Below are 19,891 nucleotides of genomic sequence, written 5' to 3' on the forward strand. Positions count from 1 at the left end.
TAAAGGGACGAGATCCTGAGGCCCATTGTTGTGCCATTCATCTGCTGCCAGCACCTCATGTTTCAGCATGATCTCAGCATGTCGCAAGGATCTGTGCAACAATTCTTGGAAGCTGAAAATGTCCCAGTTCTTCTATGGCCTGCATACTTACCAGACATGTCCCTCATTGAGCTTGTTTGGGATATCATGGATCGATGTGTACGACAGCGTGTTTCAATATCCAGCAACTTCGCACAGCCATTGAAGAGGAGTGGGACAACATTCCACAGGCCACAATCAACAGCCTGAAAACTCTATGTGAAGGAGATGTGTTGCGCTGCATGAGGCAAATGGTGATCACACCAGATACAGACGGGTTTTCTGATCCACCTCCCTGCCTTTTTTTTAAGGTATCTGTGACCATTGGATGCATATCTGTATTTCCATGTCATGGGAAATCAATAGATGAAGGCCTAATTAATTGATTTAAATTGACTGATTTCCTTATGAACTGTAACTCAGTAAAGTCTTTGAAATTGTTGCGCTTTTATATTTTTGTTCAGCATACACTCTTACAAAAAAAGTGTATGTATAACCATATAGGGTTCTTCAGTTTGTCCCCATAGGGGAAAGGCATCATGATCTCCTAATGGTATTGGTGTTGCCGGTCGGTCACATGCCGCATTTGCCAGTCATCCGCCGCATCTGCCGATCACCTGGCGCATCTGCACTCACCTGCAGGTCACCCACTGTCACCTGCCGGTCACCCACCGTCACCTGCCGGTCACCCACCGTCACCTGCCGGTCACCCACTGTCACCTGCCGGTCACCCACCGTCACCTGCAGGTCACCCACTGTCACCTGCCGGTCACCCACCGTCACCTGCCGGTCACCCACCGTCACCTGCCGGTCACCCACTGTCACCTGCCGGTCACCCACCGTCACCTGCCGGTCACCCACTGTCACCTGCCGGTCACCCACCGTCACCTGCCGGTCACCCACTGTCACCTGCCGGTCACCCACCGTCACCTGCAGGTCACCCACCGTCACCTGCCGGTCACCCACTGTCACCTGCCGGTCACCAGCCAGAGAATATCTATCTATCCATCTATCCCTTTCATCTTTGACTGTCTTTTCTCGCTTAATTTCATTTCATATTTTATTTTCTTTTCCTATCCAACTCCCTTTTTCTTATTTCCTATCCTATATCTGTTTTCTCACTTACTTTTCTCCTTTCACTTCCTCACTTCCATTTAAAACAGTGAAGTGTTGAAGTGTTTATTTCTATGAATTCACTGCTGGTGACTTACCATTTCACAGGCGTTTTTTTGCCCCGTTTATACTTAGTTGTGTTCTTGTCCACATTCAGATTGTGCCCACATGTGTAGACAATCAATGCTAATTGTGATCTGATTGTGATTAGAGCTTCCTGACCACCTCTGGAGGTAGTCAAAGGTGCATCTCGTACGAATACTGACAACGAAAGCATATACATTTGACCGACATTATGCTTGTCCTGGACTCTCAAAAACAAATCACACTGACCAATTGAGGTAGTAAGTAATTATAGACAACAATACTTCTACAATTCCTCCAGAATTAAGATCATGGTCTTCATTAGAAACCAAGTGCCTATTGTAACTGTGGTCGGATGCCACAGTCCAATACCGCGTCCAGCTCTGAATAAAATGGGCAAATAGAAATAAAGATATTTATGAAGAGTTATCATCTAGAATGAGGACAAAGGGTTCTCCTGTCAAATGCCAGCGCAAAATCAAATATTCGATAACATTGTAGGCTACAGAAAGGCCACAGACTGTAATAGCAGGATTTTAACTGAACTACAAATGTATTGGGGATACATGGGACAGACAATGATTGAGTCGCAGTATAAGGCTGCGGTGCATGACAAGTGTATGGCCAGGTATAATGTGTAGGCTTAATGTTCCCCCTGTACCTTTTCAGATCTAGCCAGAATGAACGTTGGGCAGTGGGTGAGTTGTCGATTTCAGTTGCTGTATCAGATATAAAAAATAATACAGTGGTATTATAATGCAGTCTTTTTCAATTGTATCATGTTCTGTGAATCTTCAATCATTTTCCACTCATCAAAGTGCAGAAGATGTCCAAACTGATGCAGAAAGGCACATAGCTTCTGTAAGCATGAGCAAGGCCACTGTCCAATATAATGTAGGCTACAATACGAAGCACTCTTTAGGCTACTTTTTGATTGACACTTTATTCCTTTATAAAGCCATAGTATTTGCTTAACATGTGTGATCCTTTGCACTTTTTTTTTAATCGATTGCCGCTTTTCTACATTTTCATAATTTGACCACGCGTCTTGCTATAGGTGATCATGTTAAAGGTTCCGTTATGACTGATTCATCATTTGGAGGAAACTAAACCATGGTTGTTCTCCCAGCATGCCACTTGTTTCCCCCTTTGGTAGTGGTAGTGGTATACTAAAGGTTATTTACAATACGATATTGCAATAATATTAAGACAACATATGTGAAGATCAACCCTGTCCAGACCTGTTTGGATAATAACTGATTAGAAAATATCTGATGTGATTGGTCAAAAGACCAAATTAGTGGAGAAAAAAAAATCTGAATTGGGCTGCCTGTGTAAACATAGCCTTTGTAGCCTACTCTGTTACTTAACCGGTTTCTGTTTTTACTGTGTGCGTTAGGTCTTGTGTAATTTTTATTTGTACTGTGCATTACTTATATTTTGTACACACGTCCAGATACTCAGCTCATTTGTGTGGTGACTTTATTTAGGGATGGGAGAAATTCTCTAAATATTTATTTGTAAGGTTTTGGACAGGTCAAGGTTATCGGGACAGTAGCCTACTACACCCAGTCTTAAATAGTTGGAAAATAAAAGTTGGCCCGATGGCTTAAAAAAAAAAAAGGTTACCAATGCCTCTGTATTCCACCCTCTCTCGGCGGAGAGGGTGCGGAACTCTATGGCGAAGCCAACCACTGGTCTGGCCCATTGGCGGAGGTTGAACCGTTGGCTGGCCGCTTCTTGTCCGCCGACTGGGTGGTCGAAGACTCCTCACAGCTTGGCAGTGAAGGCTACTATGGATCTGCAAGATGGTGGCTGCTGTTCCCACACTGCCGTTTTCCACGCCAGGACCTTGCCCGAGAGTAGAGAGGAATGTAGGCGGTCATGGCCCGATCGGTGTGGAACGAGGAGGACTGTACCTCGAACAGCAGAGAACTCTGAGTGAGGAACCCCTTGCATCCTCCCGGGTGGCTGTCATAGTGCTCAGGGCTGGGATTTTGGGTTCCCGGTGCAGGTTCCCTGGAGGAACCACAACAACGTCTGTAGCACTGGGCGATGAGACCTGGGCATTGGCTCCTCTTGGGTTGGGGGCGTGCCGTGGTTGGAGGGACTCTGCAAGTGACCGAAGGGTCCCAGAGATTTGGGAGAGCTGTTCTTGCTGACGTCCTAACAGTGATCCTTGGTGGGCTATCACATTCCAGATCTGGGGGATCTCTGTTGGGTCCATGTTGTGGCAGAAGCTTGCTGTGACGTGGTAAGGTTGGCCCTAGGTGCAGAGAAGAGACCAGACAAGGAATCGGTGGTTAAGGATAACATAATACTTTACTGATACGGTAGCATCAGGATCACAGTGAACACATGAAAAATAACAAACACTAAGTCTCAAACTCAATCAGGAAACGAACGCACACGGTAAACAATTCAATCTTCTGCAAAGGACCACAGAAAACAGGGACACAATAATGAAATAATAAGACACACCTGAGAGTTTTTCCAATATCTTCAATATGCGCCTTTGTGTCCCCGATGTGTCTGTCTTCACTTGTAGCCTGTGAGAAAGACCAGATCTTGTGATGGAGAGCCATGTTAGTGAGAGGTGCTTAGGAGCAAAGAGAAGGACATTTTAATTATTATATTTAGGTCACAACAGCCACTGGCTGCAAATGGCATGGATTTTGTTAGGGTTAATTACAGCCACACAAAGGGGATGCTGCTAGAAAATGAGGCATTATTTTTATTATAAAATGAGGCATTATCAAGTGCTTGTCAAACTGTGAATGAGAGACGGATGAAGTGTGTACAGCCCGTGCAAAAAACAAAGCAGAGCTCATGCCTTTTATGCAACTTTTTTCTAATCATCATTAGAGTCGCATCATGCAGCCTTACAATGTGTTAAATATCAAAACACATAGCCCAATGTTTGTAGAACAACCAAAGTTACATTAATAAGTCTAAATGAATCCTATAGGAGTACCTATTTGTTCGTTAACTGCTCAACACAGAATAGTGCACACTTTTATTCAGCTATGCTCAATTGGGTTCTTCATGTTATAAAACGATATAAAATAATGCCCCGGAATTCTAAGCAAATCTTGTTTGCTAAATGAACTAGAGTAGCCCACAGCCATATGGCATAGTCAGAGCAGGGCCTAACATAAGGACAACTCAGAGTATGCTATTCTGTTCTTCTGAAATATTTATTCAACTTTTAAAAATGTAGATGTTCCGAAGGTCTGCATCAGTGGCTTGTAGGCTGTGTGGAAGCCAGGAGATGCTACATGTATGTTTATTAATAGTCAATTACTGGGAGATCGGTAGTTATAAACTGGACAATCATTGGCTGACAAAATGTCATGACCGCCACAGCCCTAGACACATCCAAAGCAAAAAGAAACAGACATCTAGCTTAAACTGACAGATTTTTATGGGGATGTTTGTATTATGCGCATTTGATTTCCGCGAGGGGTGTGGACATCGACCTTAGGGGGTTACCAACCATTCCTGGACCTGACTCCGAAAGAGCCAGCCACTCAAGGACAGTACCAAAAGAGATGATTTGTTGATTCTGTTTCCTAGTGACAGAATCTGCACAGGGCTGACTGTTTAATGCCCCATATATTGAGCATTCATTTTGTGGATATAATTCTATATAATAGTTTAAATTGAAAAGAACAGATTGTTGCCTTAATTGTTGTTTTGAATATCGTTTCATAAACCTGATGCCATGGTCAAATCTGTTCCCAACTATCTTGAATTTTGTGTGGCACAGTTGTCAACTCTTAAAAATGTAAGTGAAAGTGATATCTTATACTATTTTTACTAGTCATCCCATTAAGGCATGCTTGGTTTTTCATTGGTGGCAGACAAACCAATTCATTTCTTTCTCTTTTGTGTAATTGCCTCTTCCATTTTTTGTGAGAGTTTTGCAATGAATGGGTTACACTTTTGTATTGAGCATACATCTCCATACAACTTTGGTAAATTGCTTGTGTGACATCATTTTAACCTCCTTATTTTACAAAGCATGATGGGATGCTTAATTAACTAAGGAATCACACCTGTATGGAAGTGCCTCCCTTCAGTGTCCAGTACTTTGTATCCCTTATTTCCTCAAGGATTTCCTTTATTTTGACAGTTTGACCTGTATCTTATTCAACAAAAAATACCTGTTCATCCAGGTTAGTATTTAATACATATAAATGTGCATTTAATGACTATGAACACACTCCGCACTAATTCAGCTTATAGAATCCGGGAAATCGAGGCAAGTCTTTTCCTAAAGCAAATATCTTAATTACAAAACCAAGAAAGCAACTTTAAAGCAGGTTAAATATTTAATTATTTCTAAATGTAATGTTCAAACTCATAAGATTGACAAATTGACATTTTTAACATTAACTAGCATCGTCATGATCATGTGATCCAACATTTGGGTTAGAGGCATTTTACAGAACATTTCCATTGTTATTGTTATGCTCCTATATCATTATTACCTTGAGCCATTGCACAACTAGATATTGACACCCCTTACTAGCACAAGAGTTAAGTCCAAACAGAACAAATGTCAATGTTATGAGGGTCATATTTCAGCTTCAAGTTTCTAGGAATACCATGTCCATAATATACAGCCAAAATACTAAGAAAAAATCTAAACAATGTAAGCACTTGCGATACAGTAACGGTAAGGCGTTTCCTCTGAAGGTGGGTACAGAGGGGCCTTTGGCAGCAGCACTTAATATGAAACGATCCAAGGACTACACATAACTACACATAACTTATAAAACGTATATCAAGTTCCTTATAGTTTATAATCCCTGATCATGACTCCCTGATATATCAGTTTTAGCGATTGTTCCCAAACTGCAAACCCCGGCTCTTTACTCCAGGTGCACCAGAGAAAAGCGCTCAAAATATTTGAAAGATTTCAAATAGTATTTCAACCCCAACCCCCCTACCTGACTGAACATACTTAGCTAAGATCAATGAAAGAATGAGATGCAGGAGAGAAAAGAAAGAAGAAAACAATCTTGCATTGTTTGGTGGTAGCTGAAGAGATTGCTGTTTTTGCTTGGGAAGACAGGGTGAGGTAACAACGGCCCAAGTGGGTCAGTTGTTTCTGATCAGAGCCAAGAACTCCTCCCGCGTCTTGGGATCCTCTTGGAAGAGTCCCAGCATGGCGCTTGTCACGGTCTTGCTGTTCATCTTCTGCACACCCCTCATCACCATGCACATATGACTGAAACACACAATACAATGGTCCAAACTCAGTTGTTATAATGAAAACAGATCAACCGGTGCACTCTTGAGAACAACTCTTTGATTCACTGAATGAATTGATCCAAAACACATAAAACATAGGCGGTCTTAACAACCACCTGTCAGCCACAACATAATTCCGGGCACAGTTTGTGTAGCATAGGTTTGCAATTCATTCGGGCATAGAAATAGATGGAGCACTACAATGTAGTTCACACGTAATACAAGACATGGAGTACATCGTAAAAAGACACTCACGCTGCCTCAATGACGACTGCTACGCCTGCAGGCTCTAATGCCTCTGAGATTGCTGTAGCGATCTGCTTGGTCAGGCGTTCCTGCACTGTAGAGGGAACAACAAACACAAAGGGCAGAGGTTAATACTCTAGATTGCACTCAAACCCACAGGCTTCCCTCAGCAAGCTGCTCGGTGATAGTGATACCCGAAATGACCAACGGATACTCGCCTTGAAGCCTCCTGCTGAAGATTTCAACAATCCTGAAATGAATGAAGCAATAAAAAGGGGGAAGTTAGTGCAGAACGTGTCTGTGTGTGCGTTCATGTGTCCACTTGTGTGTGTGCGCGTACGTGCCTGCATGCATATTTTTGGGAAGATGATGGCAACTGAATATGATCACTGACCTTGCCAGCTTGCTCAGACCAACCACTTTATTGTTCGGAAGATATCCAATGTGAACCTTTAGTGTCGAAACAAAAGCACATAGTCGCAAATTCAATGATAAACTCAGAGAACGTCTGAACTATTAGATTGGTTAACCATGTACCATTGACATTAGCAGGATTTCAACAACAACAAAGGAAACAAGGGATGTTCTGAGTGTCAGAATGCGTTATGCGTATCAAATGATCCCAACTGCTGCTGTGTAAGTCCAAATGATACGCACGTATTGCTTCATGGCTTCATTATACATCATGGGTTTTCACCTTGCCAAAGAAGGGTACGAGATGGTGCTCACAGAGAGAGAACATTTCAATGTCCTTCACGATCACCATCTCGTTGTGGTTCTCGTCGAAGATGGCATTGTTCAGGATGTCTGGGGAAGAAGAGATAAGAGAGACAAGTGGAACAATTGTTTTACCCAACTCCAGATTGCAGCTTTGTATGCATAATGAGTTTTCCCTACTTGCGATCTCAATTTGCAGAGACACTGGGTGCCATGAGGAAAGTGTAAAGTAATGAACCACGCTCTTTGCAGCAAATAGAATATGACCCGATGAATACAGTGAGAACTCCAAATGAACAGCTGGTCAAAATCTGAATTACACTTTGTTGCTTCCAATGATCTATGTGTCTTTGGCTGTTTCCAGTAATGTTTGGAATAACAATGGAGGTCTGATATCTCCAAAGCTAAATGAATCGTGCACACATATCAACTTGCACTGTAGCTGTGTGGACAGTTTTTCAAGACTATGCAGCCTGAGGAATGAGCAACGCTAAATTAGTTTTAAATAGGCTTGTGTAAATATATAAGACCACACATTAAAGGCATAATAAAACTGTAAAGAACAGATTGTTCTCCTTGTCGTTTGAACACCACAATCTACCTCCTAATCTATAATATATTTTAGATTTAATGAAACACATTTACAACTATTTATGCAGGACGGTCAATGCTCTCACCATTTACTGTCTCGTGATAACCTTTGGTGAGGAACTGCATTGCTTTGGCTGCCCGTAATGGTGTACGCAGTAGACCCTCACGTTCCACGTCTTCTCCCAGTTCTCGAAGTACGATGCCGTAGGCTCTTTCAATGGCAGATATCTTGCACACATCCTCTGACTCCTTGTGGGACTTCTCCTCCTTGTCCATCAATTCAGCTTTCTTTGCCTCTATGGATTTTTCACTGAACCCGTTGAGATATTCTGTAACAATTTTTCCATTGCAGACGCCGTTAATCTCTGATGCTTTTTGGTACTCCATTCTAATAAAACTGAAATAACTTGATTCAATGCCCTGTGTATAAAGTCACCGCTTGTTAACTAAGTTGTGGTAAGAGGTGACACTAGACTATTGCTCGTGGCTTGGGTGGTGACTCCAGGCCCTATTTATGGGTGCGCCTCTAACTGTCATGCCCGTTCCAACATTCGTTACGGAGTAGGCACATGGCTTCTCAGGAGAAAGTGTGACTTTTTGGTCTGCAACCACCAGACACGATCATAACGCTGCACTAATTGAGGAAGGCATCTTATCACCTACGCTAATAATCGATTTTAGTGGAAATCATGAGAACAATAAACCGTTTTATAACTAACTGTAACCCAGCACAAGTGTTAGAAAAGTGTGAGACCGCGTGAGTGGAAGTCCCAAGTAGTCAGGCGTTACTCTCTGAAATGTGGGATACTACAACGTGTCACTGAATGACTAGTAAGGTACAAGGTATACACTCACTGTAGGCCTATATGGTTATGAAAGGACAGAATAAATATAAACTCAGCAAAAAAAGAAATGTCCCTTTTAGAGGACCCTGTCTTTCAAAGATAATTCATAAAATCAAAATAACCTCACAGATCTTCATTGTAAAGAGTTTAAACTCTGTTTTCCATGCTTGTTTAAAGAACCATAAACAATTAATGAACATGCACCTGTGGAACGGTCATTAAGACACTAACAGCTTACAGACGGAAGGCAATTAAGGTCACAATTATGAAAACTTAGGACACTAAAGAGGCCTTTCTACTGACTGTGAAAAACACCAAAAGAAAGTTGCCCAGGGTCCCTGCTCATCTGTGTGAACGTGCCTTAGGCCAGGGCAATACATTGCAATGTCCGTACTGTGAGATGCCTAAGACAGCGCTACAGGGAGACAAGACGGACATCTGATCGTCCTCGCAGTGGCAGACCACATGTAACGACACCTCCACAGGATCGGTACGTCCGAACATCACACCTGCGGGACAGGTACAGGATGGCAACAACAACTGCCCGAGTTACACCAGGAATGCACAGTCCCTCCATCAATGCTCAGACTGTACGCAATAGGCTGAGAGAGGCTGGACTGAGGACTTGTAGGCCTGTTGTAAGACAGGCCCTCACCAGACAAATCACCGGCAACAACGTCACCCATGGGCACAAACCCACCAGACAGGACTGGCAAAAAGTGCTCTTCACTGACGAGTCGCGGTTTTGCCTCATCGGGGGTGATGGTCGGATTCGCGTTTATCGTCAAAGCAATGAGCGTTACACCGAGGCCTGTCCTCTGGAGCGGGATCGATTTGGAGGTGGAGGGTCCGTCATGGTCTGGGGCGGTGTGTCACAGCATCATCGGTCTGAGCTTGTAGTCATTGCAGGCAATCTCAATGCTGTGCGTTACAGGGAAGACATCCTCCTCCCTCATGTGGTACCCTTCCTGCAGGCTCATCCTGACATGACCCTCCAGCATGACAATGCCACCAGCTATACCGCTAGTTCTGTGCATGATTTCCTGCAACACAGGAATGTCAGTGTTTTGCCATGGCCAGCAAAGAGCCCGGATCTCAATCCCATTGAGCACGTCTGGGACCAGTTGGAACGGAGGGTGAGGGCTAGGGCCATTCCCCCCAGAAATGTCCAGGAACTTGCAAGTTGCTTGGTGGAAGAGTGGGGTTAATCTCACAGCAAGAACAGACAAATTTGGTGCAGTCCATGAGGAGATGCATTGCAGTACTTAATGCAGCTGGTGGCCACACCAGATACTGAGTGTTACTTTTGATTTTGACCCCCCCTTTGTTCATGGACACATTATTACATTTCTGCTAGTCACATGTTTGTGGAACTTGTTCAGTTTATGTCTCAGTTGTTGAATCATGTTATGTTCATACAAATATTTACACATGTTAAGTTTGCTGAAAATAAACGCAGTTGACAGTGAGATGACGTTTTTTTTTTGTCTAGTTTATTATGTAAAACAGGAAAGACAGACAGGTGTAAATGATAACGGACAGTGACTGGCAAGGGAATGATAGTTAGGACCAGACCTGGGCCAAATACATACGTCAAATACTATTTGAACTAGGTCTGTTGGGACAGAAAATCAAGTCAAATCAATGCTTCGTGAACAATAGGTGTAGACTAACAGTGAAATGCTTACTTAGGGGTCCTTTTCCAACAATGCAGAGTTAAAGATAAAAAATAGAAATAGTGATGCAAGGAATAAATACACAGTGAATAACAAATAACAATAATGAGTCAAAATAACATGGCTAGATACAGGAAGTATACAGCACAGGAGGTTGGTGGCACCTTAATTGGGGAGGACGGGCTCGTGGTAATGGCTGGAGTGGAGTTAGTGGAATGGTATCAAATACAGCAAACACATGATTTGATGCCATTCCATTCACTCTGTTCCAGCAATTCTTGTGAGCCGTCCTCCCCTCAGAAGCCCCCACTGATATACAGGGAGTACCAGTGCCGAGTCAATGTGCAGGGGTACGAGGTAATTGAGGTAGCTACTGTATGTACATATAGGGGTAAAATGACTAGGCAACAGGACAGATAATAGACAGTAGCGGCAGCGTATGTGCTGTGTGCACGGCGACAGTATGCATGTGTAAGTGTATGGGTATAGTCCAGTGTGTGTGCATAGAGTTAATGCAAAGAAGGGTCAATGCAGGTAGCCATTTGATTAGTTATTTAGCAGTCTTGTTTATCAGTCTTATGGCTTGTGTGTAGAAGCTGTTCAGGGTCCTGTTGGTCCCAGACTTGGTGCACTTACCACTTGCCATGAGGTAGCAGAGACAACAGTCTATGGCTTGGGTGGCTGGAGACTTTGAAAAAATGTTGTGCCTTCTGCTGACACGCCTGGAATAAAGGTCCTGGATGGCAGGGAGCTCTGATGTACTGGGCCGTACTCAACAGCTGTCATACCAAGAGGTAATGCAGCCTGTCAAAATGCTCTCAATGGTGCATCTATATAACTTTTGGAGGACCTGAGGGCAAGTATTTTCAGCCTCCTGAGGGGGAAGAAGCACGTTCGTGCCCTCACAACTGTGTGGGTGTGTGTGGACCATGTTAATTCCTTAGTGATGTGGACACCGAGGAACTCGAAGCTCTCAACCCACTCCACTACAGCCCCATCGATGTGGATGGGGGTGTGATCGCCCCTCCATTTCATTTAGACCACGATCAGCTCCTTTGTCTTGCTGACGTTAAGGGGGAGGTTGTTGTCCTGGCACCAGACTGCCAAGTCTCTGACCTCCTCCCTCTCGGCTGCCTCATCGTCGCCAGTGATCAGTCCTACCACCGTCATGCCGCCGGGAAACTTGATGATGCTGGAGTTGTGTGCGGCAACGCAGTCTTGGTTGAACAGGGAGTACAGGTGGGGACAAAGGACACACACCCCTGAGGGGCGCCCGTGTTCATGGTCAGTGTGGCAGATGTGTTGTTGCCTAACTTCACCGTCTGGGGGCGGCCCATCAGTAAGTCCAGGATCCAGACAGAGTGCGATGTCTGGCACCCTTTGATCAGAAAGGGTCTCAACAACAAGGCCAGGAGATGTGGTTCCAGGTATAGGCGACATAAGCCGTCACTTAGGGTCCCTGGATGCTTTTTTAGGAACTCAGTCGAGATTTCAACTTACTATTGAGAGTAAGAATAGTACAATACATCAGGTGCAATTTTGAAGTTTGGTTGTGTATGTCAGTCACTGACAGTCACTAAATTAGTAATGTCAACTAATCATTTTTAGATTGGTAGTTTTTGAAAGGGAGCAACCCACGATTCCGTAACAATTAGTCTATTCAGCTATCTAAACTTAACCTCGCGGGGGCCCCCATTGATTTTGTTAGTCATTCTCACTCGCATATTAACTCTGGCATAAGTTATTGCAAAAAATGAGCTTTTTGACGTTTTAAAGCAAGTTTTCTGCAATTCTACACATTTTGCCATGGGGGGAGAGACAGGAAATCAACTTGCAGGTTTATCGTAAATTAACTTTCAAATGTTGATTTCTCTCCACCATCAAGAGAGAGGCCACTAACCTGTTTTGCCATGAGGTGGGGGGGCCCCCAACCAAATCTTGCAAGGGGGCCCCCAAGAGGCTAGAGCCGGTCCTGGGTGCCACAGTTCCTAGAACATCCTACTACTGTACTGTGAAGGGTTGTGATTGAGGACCCATTAGGGGTTATCAAACAGAGTCTGTTAGGGCCTGGGAGGCAGGGGTAGGCTGGGGAGGAGGCTGGCAGGGCCCCAGTGGAGCGAGACATGGAGGCAACCCATCAGGAACAGGTGGGGGCTCCTCAGAGGAGGTAGGATAAATGTGAGTATAACTCCACACTCATACCACTAAAATATGTACAGCTGCAAAGCCAAGAAAAATATGGTCACTGTATCTGATGTAATCAGTTCTCACGCAATCTTGGTTACCCAGAAATAAAATTCTCATGAAAGTTGTCTCTTGAATCTGTCCAGAAGAGATTAGTTCTCGGTTTACATTCATCCATCGGATTAAAGGGGCAATCTTGGATTGTTACTTCTATTTTGGGACTTTTAAATCAATGATAAAGCTATTGATTCTTGAAGAGCTTATAAATGCCCCATAAGCTTAGTTTCACTGTTTTACACCCTCAAAATAAACTTATTTTACTCCATTGTTAGTATACAATGTAATTGTAAACATACAAACATAGCTTTAACCATATGCATTTGAAGCTAACATTTTGATCTCAAGGCTGACTATCCGTGAGATCAAAATGATAGCTTTAACCATGCTTTGAAGCTATACAGTGGCCTTGGTGATCATTTTGTTTGTTGTTTTTTTTAATCCCAGATTGCCCCTTTAAGACCGGATCTGCTGTTACCTAACATGGTTTTAGGTTCATCGTCGTTGTTTGGCCTCTGTTCATTCATTGAACTCAAATAAAGACAATTCAAAGAAACCATACACACATGATCCATTTGGCACAGCTTTAACAACCACTAGATTAAATCAATCATTTCAAGCAAATTGCTTTACAAGAATTACCCTCATATCTGCCTCATGCAGACTTTTCTTTTCTTTTCTGTTCTGTTCTAATTAACCAGTTTATCTGTCAGCATTGAATTAAAACGATTCTGATTTATTTTGATGCACAACCCAGATTGGACATGCAGAGCAGTATGCTGTGATGGTAAACCTAGTGAAACCAATATCCTTCCACAAAGGTCAAAATTATACTAGTTAGGAATAACGATACAATCATAATGACCGTTTAAAACACACTGTCTTCTGGGTAAATGACGGGAACATAACTGAATCAGGAGTTGAACTATAGTGCGATTGACTTGAACGCTGTTGTGTAGAATTTGGCGGTCATGTGTTTGGTAACAAGTTTTGACTACCGTCAGACTGACTGACTGTCCCGTGTTGAAGGGGAAGTGAATGGCCAAGCAGGTCAGGTCTGATACCACTGATCTTCATCAGAATGTCTCGCCTCGCACTTTGATAATGAATATGGAACACCAAAAGAACTACAATGTTCAGGAGTTATGTACGAGACCAAATATTCCATAGGTCTAAGGTTCTGAAATGGTATGGACTAATTATTTCAGCAGAATTTCTAATTCTCCACTTTGTCTGCCCAAATCACTCTTATAGGCAGGTAGCCTAGTGATTTAGAGCATGGGGCCAGTAACTGAAAGGTTGCTGGTTCAAATCGAAGAGTTGGCTCTGTAAAAAATCTGTTGATGTGCACTTGAGCAAGACACTTAAACGTAATTGGCCCTGCAAGTCAATCTGTATAAGAACATCTGCTAAATGTAAAGTGTACACTTTTAAGTTGTAAAAGGTAAGACAGCACACTTGAATGTGAGTCCTTGGTTCAAATCACTGTTTGCTTTTTTCCTTACAAATTCTCAGAGTTAAGAGTCAGAGGTTAATAAATCCCTCCTCAAAAGGCGTCTCCTCTCTGTGGGGGTGGAGGGTGGTGTTGGGGGGGGGGGGGGGGGGCAGCAAATGAAAAGCTTTATCTACGCTGAGTGAGTCACATGAGTGTCAGAAGTTGATAGTATAGGCAGTGAACCACCCCACCCCATTTGCTGTCTGTCTCACATGTCTCACCAGTGTCCAATAGAGGAACATGCACACTGTGACAGCTAGGTCAAATGATACGCTACTGCATCTTTCCTGTTTTTTTAAATATCATTATTTACTTATGATGAAGTTTTAGAAAGCTTTTCTTCTCACTACTTCATTGTGATAGCCAATGTGTGGTGAGCATTGTGGCAAAAAAATGATGCTCTGTGAGTGTAACAGTATAAATTTAGACTGTCCCCTCGCCCATACCCGTGCACGAACCAGGGACCCTCTGCACCCATCAACAACAGTCACCCACGAAGCATCGTTACCCATCGCTCCACAAAAGCCGCGGCCCTTGCAAGGCAAGGGGAACAACTACTTCAAGGTCTCAGAGCAAGTGACGTCACCGATTGAAACGCTATTTAGCGTGCACCACCGCTAACTAAACTAGCTGTTTCACATCCGTTACATGAGCAGTCTGCAAAGTTGTGTCCATACTCAGTTAAGTCACTGGACTGAGACTCACACAAAAAGAGAAAGAATATAGTGAAGTGATGTGACATAGTGACGTGACATATTTATTCATGAATAATGAATGAATAATAGGGACAAAAAGTAGTGGCCAAATACATTAATTTAACTTAGTTAACTTAACAGCCTTGGAGAGCATAACGTGAAGTAAAAAAATAAGAAGATATTTCTACACTATGAGGTTGAAAAAACACTGAAATTGTGAAAATTACGATAATGCCCTTTTTTGTGTAAGAGCTGTTTGAAAAACGAATCTTGAATTTCAGCCTGTTCAGCTGGGAGGAACTTTTGGTCAACATCATGAAGTCACAATGTGATCTGATTATAACAGAGTAGACCAATGACTGTTCATCTGGGTGAGGCAGTGGGCTCTAGACGATCCTATCAGTCAATCAAGGCTCTGTATGTAAATATCTTATAATGTGTTTCCTAAAGGCCCACACAATCAGACTGAGGGCCAAAGGACAAAGGAGGCTCAGGGAAATAAATGATTACAAATGTATTTAGTTATTTTCATTTTGTATATGTATGTGTGTAATTTATGTAATTCGGGGCTTATCTGTAAACGAAACCATGGTCTCAGTAGGAATCCCTGATAAAATAAAAGTTGAATAAATAAATAGAAAATGTCATAAAGACACAGACATAGAGTGATGATTTCAAAATAAAATTGCCAATAATGCACGGAGGCTTTAAGAAATGTAGAGAATGAATTTTTATCTCATCTACTATTCGCAACATCTCATGATCCATGCAGAACAACAGTGGTATGCTGTTTGATGAGGAAAATCCCAAGAAACCTTCCCTAATAACATACATGATTAACTATTCAAGGATGGACAGTACTTCTTGCTGTGGTTCTCAGACCTACAAACAGCCTATAATCAGGTTGCTCTAGTCTAAAAACCCAAGTGTATATATCGCAAAGTATAAGTACTATTAGAGATTAAATCCACAAAACAATCTCATCTTCAACCCTTTTTTATGTGTGACCATATGAATGACTTGCAGGAGGATCGTCGATGTCACATGCTAGCCTGATGTACAACACATACACAACTTATCTTCACATGCACAACAATTTTTGCATAAGTGAGTTCCAAAGCTGATTCACATTTTATTTAACTAGGCAAGTCAGTTAAGAACAAACTCTTATTTTCAATGACAGTGGGTTAACTGCCTGTTCAGGGGCAGAACGACAGATTTGTACCTTGTCAGCTCAGGGGTTTGAACTTGCAACCTTCCGGTTACTAGTCCAACGCTCTAACCACTAGGCTACCCTGCCGCCCCAATGTACTTGGTGTGCCTGCCATCCAGTGGCAAAGGGAAATAATGTGGTCCCACTTTAAATGAACGACAACTTATAAAGAAAGGCTTTATATAGTATAAATGTTTCACAGATCACCTAGAAGCTTATGCCAAAATGTATAATGGTGGTTACGAATAAACAAATAAAAGATAGAGGCACTATTCGTGGAACGGCCCACATGTCTCATGTTTGTATCATCTCGTGTGTATCGTGTGTATAATGTGATTTTAACAATTTATGAGCAGACATGGTTAAAATCACATGATACATACCAGATGATGTCATTGGATACACTTATCGTCCTCTATCTTTTTGACTACAAAATAACAGAATCGTGCCATTTCACATACACTCCCCTACGTATTTATTTGGACAGTGAAGCTAAAGCTTTTAATTTGGCTCAGTACTTCAGCAATGTGGATTTGAACTAAGATGTTTTATATGAGGTGACAGTAGAGAATGTCACCTTTTATTTGAAGGTATTGTTATCTGTATTATCATTTAGAAATAAATGCACATTATGTATCTTATGACATATTTGAAGGTGTCATACGTATGCGGACAAATTCACTTGTAGTGTATTACATTGTGTCAAAAGTTTACCATTTGGCCCATATATAGTATGCAATGACGACATCAAGCTTGTGACAAAAAATGTGTTGGATATATTTGCACTTCGTTTTGGTTTTGTTTTGGATTATGTTGTGCCCAATAGAAATGAACGTTAAATAATGTATTGTGTCATTTTGGAGTCTGTTTATTGTAAATAAGAAAATAATATGTTTCTGAACACTTCTACATTAATCTGGATGCTACCACGATTACTGATAATCATGAATGAACTGTGAATAACGAGCAACAACATGTGAAGTTCATAGGAGCATATGAAATTGGATGTCAAATGAAAGCAAGAGTCTATATTTTGGGGGAATTAGGCATAGATACATTTTCAACCATTTTCCATATTTAAAATTAGGCATAATTAATGGTTTTGATTTCTGGATATGCAGATGGGAAAGGGGTCTTGGAAAACATCTACCAGAAAAAGTCTTAAAAGGTATCACCTGCCAAGTAATAAAAACACTTAATATTTAGTTTTGGAGAAAATGATTACCTTCTGTAAGTGTAATAAATATTGCCTTGTAATTCCATGAGCAAAAACCCATATATCAAGATATTTAATAATTTCTCTCCCTCATGAGGGAGGATAGTGAAAGTTCACAAAAGTAACAAATAATGGTATACCTACCAATTAGTTATAATGATTTTCCTGATACACTAAAAAGTAATTGCCTTACTCGGGGTAGGGCAACTCGCAATGCCCTCCTTTTGAAGGTCCTCAGATACATTTTTTTGTAGGAACGCAGTTGGTTGAGGGTCTCAATTTACTGTTGCGAGTTAGAATAGTAGAACACACAAGGTGCAATTTCGAAATTTGGTTGTGCATCAGCAGTTTCTCCTGTTAAGTCAGTCACTGATAGTCAGTCATTTAGCCTATATCAACGAACCATTTTTAGATTGTTAAATTATTTTAGCGGACAGCTATCTAAACTTGTTTTCATGGTCGAATTACCTGCCGGGGGACCCCATTGATTTTGTTAGTCAGTCTGACTCAGATATCATATTAAAAACTGCAAACATTTGTCTCCACCCAATGGCAAAACATGTAGAATTGCAGGAAATTAGCTGTAAAACAGCACATTTTCCTCTCCAACACATAGCAAAATGATTAGAATTGCATGAAATTAGCTGTACAATTGCAAACTCTTTTCTCCATCCCATGGCAAAATGTGTAGATTGCAGAAAACCTGCTGTAAAAATTAAACATTTTCTCACTACCCGATTGCAAAAGGTGTAGAATTGCACAAAATTAACTCTAAATCTGTGGCCCCCATCCCCATCAAAGTTGCTAATCTCTAGTCTTATTCATTAAAACAATTGAGTGGTGGTTACTCAAATTATATACAGTGTCTTCGGAAACTATTCAGACCCCTTTACTTTTTCACATTTTGTTACGTTACATCTTTATTCTAAAATTGATCCTTATCAATCTACACACAATACCCCATGACTAAGAAAAAACAGGTTTTTAGACATTTTTGCTAATTTAGAAAAAATAAAAGGGAAATATCACATTTACATAAGTATTCAGACCCTTTACTCAGTACTTTAAAAAAAAAGTTGCATTATTTGTTAAATTTTTTACCCCTTTTTCTCCCCAATTTCGTGGTATCCAACTGTTTTAGTAGCTACTATCTTGTCTCATCGCTACAACTCCCGTACGGGCTCGGGAGAGACGAAGGTTGAAAGTCATGCGTCCTCCGATACACAACCCAACCAAGCCGCACTGCTTCTTAACACAGTGCGCATCCAATCCGGAAGCCAGCCGCACCAATGTGTCGGAGGAAACACCGTGCACCTGGCAACCTTGGTTAGCGCGCACTGTGCCCGGCCCGCCACAGGAGTCGCATCCCTACCGGCCAAGCCCTCCCTAACCCGGACAACACTAGGCCAATTGTGCGTCGCCCCACGGACCTCCCGGTTGCGGCCGGTTACGACAGAGCCTGGGCGCGAACCCAGAGTCTCTGATGGCACAGACCACTGCGCCACCCGGGAGGCCTGTTACTCAGTACTTTTTTGAAGCACCTTTGGCAGAGATTACAGCATCGAGTCTTCTTGGGTATGACACTACAAGGTTGGCACACCTGTATTTGGGGACTTACTCCCATTCTTCTTTGCAGATCCTCTCAAGCTCTGCCAGGTTGGATGGGGAGCGTTGATACACAGCTATTTTCAGGTCTCTCCAGAGATCGGGTTCAAGTCCTGGCTCTGGCTGGGCCACTCAAGGACATTGAAACTTGTCCCGAAGCCACTCCTGCTTGTCTTGGCTGTGTGCTTTGGGTCGTTGTCCTGTTGGAAGGTGAACCTTTGCCCCAGTCTGAGGTTCTGAGCGCTCTGGAGCAGGTTTTCATCAAGGATCTCTCTATACTTTGCTCCCTTCATCTTTCCCTCGATCCTGATTAGTCTCTGTCCCTGCCGATGATAAAACATCCCCACAGCATGATGCTGCCACCACCACCATGCTATACTGTAGAGATGGCCGCAGGTGTCCTCCAGACGTGACGCTTGGCATTCAGGCCAAAGAGTTTAATCTTGGTTTTATCAGACCAGAGAATCTTGTTTCTCATGGTCTGAGAGTCTTTAGGTGCCTTTTGGCAATATCCAAGCAGGCTGTCCATGTGCCTTTTACTGAGGAGTGGCTTCCGTCTGGCCACTCTACCATAAAGATCATATTGGTGGAGTGCTGCAGAGATGGTTGTCCTTCTGGAAGGTTATCATATCTCCACAGAGGAACTCTAGAGCTCTGTCAGAGTGACCATCGGGTTCTTGGTCACCTTGCTGACCAAGGCCCATCTCCCCCGATTGTTCAGTTTGGCTGGGCGGCCAGCTCCAGGAAGAGTCTTGGTGGTTCCTTCCATTTAAGAATGATGGAGGCCACTGTGTTCTTCGGGACCTTCAATGCTGCA

The 19,891-nt window shown here is 42.5% G+C and overlaps 1 protein-coding gene across 1 annotated transcript; it reads right to left on the bottom strand.

Annotated features, from left to right (window-relative positions):
- Nucleotides 1-5,590: 5,590 nt before the first annotated feature.
- On the bottom strand, nucleotides 5,591-8,586 carry LOC110502330 (GTP cyclohydrolase 1). Its single transcript, XM_021580273.3, has 6 exons — nucleotides 8,175-8,586; nucleotides 7,478-7,587; nucleotides 7,175-7,230; nucleotides 6,999-7,030; nucleotides 6,790-6,874; nucleotides 5,591-6,511 (listed from the first exon to the last, which is right to left on the bottom strand). Exons 1-6 carry the CDS (start codon nucleotides 8,473-8,475, stop codon nucleotides 6,382-6,384), a joined length of 714 nt encoding a protein of 237 aa, XP_021435948.1. The 5' UTR covers nucleotides 8,476-8,586; the 3' UTR covers nucleotides 5,591-6,381.
- Nucleotides 8,587-19,891: the final 11,305 nt, after the last annotated feature.

Source organism: Oncorhynchus mykiss, chromosome 23 (genome assembly GCF_057628025.1).
Source record: "Oncorhynchus mykiss isolate SJ-2025 chromosome 23, ASM5762802v1, whole genome shotgun sequence".
Lineage (NCBI taxonomy): Eukaryota > Metazoa > Chordata > Actinopteri > Salmoniformes > Salmonidae > Oncorhynchus > Oncorhynchus mykiss.